Source organism: Loa loa, assembly GCF_000183805.2.
Source record: "Loa loa unplaced genomic scaffold supercont3.241, whole genome shotgun sequence".
Classification (NCBI taxonomy): domain Eukaryota; kingdom Metazoa; phylum Nematoda; class Chromadorea; order Rhabditida; family Onchocercidae; genus Loa; species Loa loa.
Genome location: NW_018108421.1, coordinates 47,958 through 54,043, shown reverse-complemented (window position 1 = coordinate 54,043; position 6,086 = coordinate 47,958). Strand labels below are relative to the sequence as shown.

At 26.8% G+C, this 6,086-nt stretch overlaps 1 protein-coding gene across 1 annotated transcript in view; it reads right to left on the bottom strand.

Annotated features, from left to right (window-relative positions):
- The window catches only part of LOAG_18261 (hypothetical protein), a gene marked incomplete at both ends in the record, with an annotated part of 9,049 nt that extends 3,983 nt beyond the window's left edge, over positions 1 to 5,066 (bottom strand). The window contains 10 exons of the mRNA XM_020450925.1: positions 415 to 780; positions 1,157 to 1,354; positions 1,693 to 1,831; positions 2,222 to 2,398; positions 2,783 to 2,887; positions 3,790 to 3,936; positions 4,099 to 4,268; positions 4,537 to 4,636; positions 4,770 to 4,949; positions 5,043 to 5,066. Of these exons, the coding sequence (XP_020305344.1) occupies positions 415 to 780; positions 1,157 to 1,354; positions 1,693 to 1,831; positions 2,222 to 2,398; positions 2,783 to 2,887; positions 3,790 to 3,936; positions 4,099 to 4,268; positions 4,537 to 4,636; positions 4,770 to 4,949; positions 5,043 to 5,066 (1,606 nt within the window). The remainder of the gene's footprint in view (positions 1 to 414; positions 781 to 1,156; positions 1,355 to 1,692; positions 1,832 to 2,221; positions 2,399 to 2,782; positions 2,888 to 3,789; positions 3,937 to 4,098; positions 4,269 to 4,536; positions 4,637 to 4,769; positions 4,950 to 5,042) is intronic.
- Positions 5,067 to 6,086: the final 1,020 nt, after the last annotated feature.

Below are 6,086 nucleotides of genomic sequence, written 5' to 3'. Positions count from 1 at the left end.
AAATAATAATAATAGTAGTAATAATAGTAATAATAATAATAATAATTAATAATAATAATAATAATAATAATAATAATAATAATAATAATAATAATAATAATAATAATAATAATAATAATAATAATAATAATAATAATAATAATAATAAGTAGTAATAATAATAATAGTAATAACAATAATAATATTATTATTATTTTTAATGCATAATATAAAATGCAAGTACACTGTATTGACAAATAACAGACAGAACTTGAATCCTTTAAGTAATGAAACCCTTTACTACTAAAATATGTTTAAAAAAAATCATAAAATCTAAAAATTTTTTTTGTAGAATAACGGATATTTTTCTTGCAATAAGTTTTGAGGATAATTCATTCCTACAAAAAAAAGTAACAAGTTGTGATAAATGTAAACCTCGTCTGAAGAAGACAGAACGATAAGCGGAAATGCCATCATCCGGATCGTAACCAGTATTTGTTTTCCGTTCCACTTCAGGTATAAAATCAGCCAATTTACCAGGCTTTGGCTTGTCATGCAATGATGTAACACGATAATCTGGATCACTTCCTCCACCGGTAACTGAACATGATGTACTACTAGCCAATGATGTACGACTAGAAAAACGTTCACGTGAATGTCGCATTGCATATTTTCCGCCTGCATACGCCATTCGTGGATCATCATCATCCAGCGTTGAAATTGATGATAAAACTGAATTGCTACGCGTAACAATTCCATCTTTCATATTATGTGCAACAGCAGCAACCGGACCAGATGCAGCTAAAGGGAAAATGCAATGTATTCGGAAGATTACTACAAAACAACTTCATCTCAATCTCTTGAAAAGCTGAAATCTGAACTGATAGTCAAGCTATCTGCTACGAATATTTCATTTTTCTATCTAAAAATTACGCTTTTTCATTTTCACATTAATACTTGGATGAAACTATTAAAATTGAAATACAATGTAAGCGCTTAAATTTAGCACAAAATAATTCGCCGTAAAAACTTTTTTGTTTTTTTTGCCAATTTGATCTCTAAAATTTAATTCATATTTAACCAATACCTATTTAATATCTCTATTCTTTGATTCTATTAATGCTCAAGGAAGCATATATGAATGATAAGAATTTACTTGTAGCTTTCAGAAATTTACCATTTTCTGATTGTTTGCTGATATTTCCGGTTGACCATTTACGTGTTGGAGAAGAATGCTTTTGTTTTCGAATTCCTTTACAATTACTATTCTTAACAGTACATTTATCATCAAATAATGCTCGCTTCTGATCAAATGAAATTGTTGATCGTTGGTCGTTAGATAGCAAAGGATTTTCCATCGATGATATTCGTGGACCTAAAAAATGGAGAAAAACAAAACTGCAAACAGAAATGAAGTGATTTATTTCGAAATATTGTTAATTCGTGTGGGCGAAAATTTACTTACATAGAAAATGCAACCGTTAATTAATTAATTAGCTAATGTTTTCAAATTTCCATCATAATTGCACTGATCAAACCATACAACTTCTTTTTTTCGATGGTTAGCAGTACCGATTGGTTAACTGTTCTTACGCGATTGATATTTGATGCAAATGAAATCGCTTGATTACCTGATATTATACTTAAGAAAAAATTTTGCTATTTCAAAGCTTTTTTTTTTTGCATTTCAAATGGATATTTTAAAATCAATACCAATAACAGCGTTATCAGATCGTCGAATTCTCAATTCAATATCACCAACACGTTCTGCTTCATGCAACATCCTCACGATACACTGATAATATCTATCCACTACTGTTTCACCATTTATGCTTAATAGTAAATCACCAACCTAAATATTACTTTATTAGATTTTATCAATTTTTTCCCAACTTTTAGTTTAAACATGTTCCAGTTCAATTCAAATTTCATTTCTAATCATTATTATATTTGATGATTGCAAAAATGATATAATTAGTACAGGTCTTCTTGCAAAAAGAATTCATATTACATTGTTATTCAATAAATTGCTCCATTTAATTTAATTAGTCTATAAATTGTTATTAGCAAAAACAGTAAAATATGCTTTTTAACTTATCAAAATATTTAAAAATATGCTTCGTAACACTTCAACAGTAATCAATTTTTAAGCATTAAAAAAGATGGAAATATCATGGCTGAATTGTTATAACTAGATTAATAAATTTAAGTATTTAAAAAAAAGGAAAAAAGAATGTAAAACCTGTAGTCCAACTTGATCAGCAGGTGTTCCTACAATAACAGCATCAATTTTTACAGGTGCATTTTTATCTTTACCACCGGTGATTGTAAAACCAAAATGTTTCCGTTCATCATTTCCATTTTCATTGCTCAAACTGATCTTCACATTAATTATTTCACCAATATCATTTTGTGAACCCTAAAAAATGCATAGGATAAAATGAAATTGTTAGTTCGAAGTTTTAGGTTTTCTTTTTTCTTTTTATGCATTAATTGGCCATCTAAAGCAAACATATTAATTTTATCAATTTATTTTAATATACCAATTCCATTTTTTATTGCTCAAACAATTTCTACTCTAATATTTGCTCCTTTTAATCATTCTCAAATATTAGTTTCTGAATTTTAATCTAAAATTTCCACAATAAATCAATCTCAAAAGCACTAAAACTTTATTAAATTTGCAAATCACAATTTTCTTCAGTTCTGTTATTATCCCAACATGAGTGCGAAAAAAAATTCGATATTGTATTTAAAACATTTAGGAGTTTTGAAATTTCGACCAAAAATCCAAATTAAAAACCATTTTCGTATTGTTTTTATCGATATTGCCTGGCTGATAAGCGGCACTTGGTTTATCTTCAAATTGAATATCAACAGCTTTTAGATTTGATTTTGGCACTGTTATCTGAAGAAGTAAAAATTAAAAATAAAAAGAAGCATATCGATCATATTACTTTTTCTTGCATAAACAATCAAGAATATTAGAAGAAAAAAAAAGCACTAAACAATGTACTAAAGATATTTCTCAACTAATTCTAACTTCTTTTTTTTTTCTAATCATATAAAGATGAAAGATGTGGAAATCTACGTGATAAAAAATGTACTTATATTATATGAGAAAATGAATTTGAAAGAAAAAACCAATATATAGAAGGAAATAAATAAAAATGAAAATGAAAATAATGACAGCAAAGAAGAATTTTTCAATATGGTGGTTTAAAAAAAAAGATATGGTACAAATTTGGATTGAAATAAAACTGCTAGCAGAGAATTGAACAAGGGAAAGGATAGATTTCAAGTATGAATCACTTTTTTTTTCTTTGTATGTAAAAATTAAATTTATACATGAAGTATTTCATTATGGAAAAGCGCATTTGAGAAAACTAAATGTGACATTTTGCTAAGAATTTTGCAAAAATTTCGATTATCAGTCATTAACATATCAATACATACCTTTATTTTACTGCTCAAATTATGCAAATAGAACAGTGGAAGGATGATCACCAAAAAAAACAAAATTGTAAAACAAATTGGAAAACTCAAGCAATTTCAAAAAACAATATTAGTCCATTATCACAATTTAAGCAGTAAAATGTGTGATGAAACAACAACTCAATTAAATAATCAGTAGTGATTATGCACAAGTGACCGGTAAAAGCTTATAATAAGTGAACAGGTATTGATAATTAATAATTAACATTTAAATAAATAGTTCGTATAATCTCCTAATTTGGTCACATATAATGCAGATAATATATAAATACTGTAATAGACACTATGCAAGTACGATAGCAATTTTTTCCTCACCTCATGAATTTCATTCGTCAGACGACTAGTTCTTGAAAATTTTGGTGATGTACGTGGATAGATTCCATCAATGGTTCCTACAAGATGTCCTCTAGCTTGAATTGATGAGAGTGTTGTTGATGTATACGGTAAAAATGGTGAGGTAACCTGTAAATGATGTAAAACGACAAAGATAATTGTCGAATTTTAGTAATTCTCGCATGAAACTGGCATTCAACAATTGTTAATATATAAATAAATATTCAACCACATATATATGATATTAAAAAAATTGAAAATAGAAAAGTAAAGAAAAAAGGAAAGGCAAACTTGTTTTGGTTTATTAGTATTATCGACCTCATTTTCAGCATTATTATCAGTTGTTTCAATCATTGCTTTATTATAGTTATGGCATGAGAAATTAGTTTGCCGAGGTGTTGGAAATTTAGCAGATGTGATATTTGCTGATTGTTCATGACATAATTCGATACCAAGTGAAACTGAAAAATCTATCAGTTATTTCGAACAGCTGATAAAAAAATGAGCATAGCATCTATCTATCATTACTTGTAAACACGTTATGCAAACACTGAATATAAGTGGAAACTGAAAAATTTATCAGTCATTTTGAATGTGTTTACAGCTAATAAAAGAGTCAACGTTTAAATCAAAAATACATTTCACATTCTTCCTTTTCAGTTTTGCAAACTTCAGCTTGATTATCAAATAATTTATACCTCAAAACTTTCAATAAAAAAATTATATTACCACCCTCAGTTGCAGTTACTGATGTATTACGTTTTCCCGTTGAAGTTGATAATGGATCACATTTTGTTGTTGATAAACAATTACTTGAAGAATTGCTTTTCTACAAAAATTATTATTTCTTTGAAAATTATTGCAAATTAACTTATTAGAAAAAAAGAAGTTAAACTATTAAACATATCTAAATGTATCTATCGTAATGGAAAATATACAAATATACATTTATCAAAACAAACCATATTGCTATATTTACTTCGACCATGTAAAATGTTTGCTGATATTATTGGCTGTTGTTTTAGTACCGTTGTCGGTAGAAGATAATCTGGTGGAGCTGGAAAATCACTATCGGAATCGGTATGTTCACTAAGATATTCCTGTGAATTACCAGCTTGCGGTGTTACACTACGTGATTGATTCTAAAACGGAATAGTTTTAGACTTAATATGACAAATTCTAATAGAATAATTCAATTTCTTTAGTTTCAAATTTTCAAAATTCCCAAAATCCACAATTTTAATCAAATGAAGTTCCATTTTTAAGCTTAGGAATATCATTGGAAATCAAAAAAAGAATCTCACAAAATATCACTTTATTCTCTGCTAAGATTAAATTCACCTACTTAAAAATAAAACCCTTTAATTTATTTTTGACTTAATTAACGATTAAATAATATGTGAATAAAAATAATATGTGATTCAATAATTAGTAGCAAAAAAATTCCACATACACATGAAAAAGTTTAAATAAATGAATGAAAATTGAAACTTTTAAAAGATTATGCAAATTTACGCAATCGATTACTTTAAACCGAAGAAGTTAAAATGTGAAAAGACTTGACTAAAGTAATACAAACATTTAATTTAAAATGAAGGAGTTAAATGTGGACAGATTTTGGAAATTAGAGAGTTAATTTTTCCTGAAACATTTTTAAATTTTTGAATAAAAGAACGAGAAAGAGCAAACCTAACCATAATTTGTTCCTTTCATGTATGTGTTTAATTTAAAACAAAAACAAAATTTTCATTTCTCATGTAAAATAATTAGTAAAATGTGATGAAAGGAAAAAAAAAGACAAAAAAAAAATTGAATCGAATACAATTAATTAACCACCAATCATTAATCATGATATATTAATGATGAAATTGTAAACAAGTTTATCGTTAATGCTACCATAATTACTGTTTTTTTTTGGCTCCATTATATTATTAAGATTAAATAAACAGGTAAAAGGTAGAAACAAAATATAATGAATGTTTTGATTGAAAATGACATTTAAAAAATTTTTCTCATTCACCAAAATTGCCAGATAACAGGAGGAGAAATGATCAGATGAGCTTATGAGAGTAATAATTTCAGTGAAATTATTAGAAAACTTAAAAATGTTTGTTGCTGTCACTATCCGAATTATTTAATTTCCAAGGACAAATCAACAGCTAAAAATTTTCAGAAAAAAGTTTCGTCTGTCTGTTTTTTCTTTTATTTAATTCCTTTTTGTTTGAACTATACTTTGTTGTTAAATAGATGTTTAATATTTACTAGATATTCAAAAAATC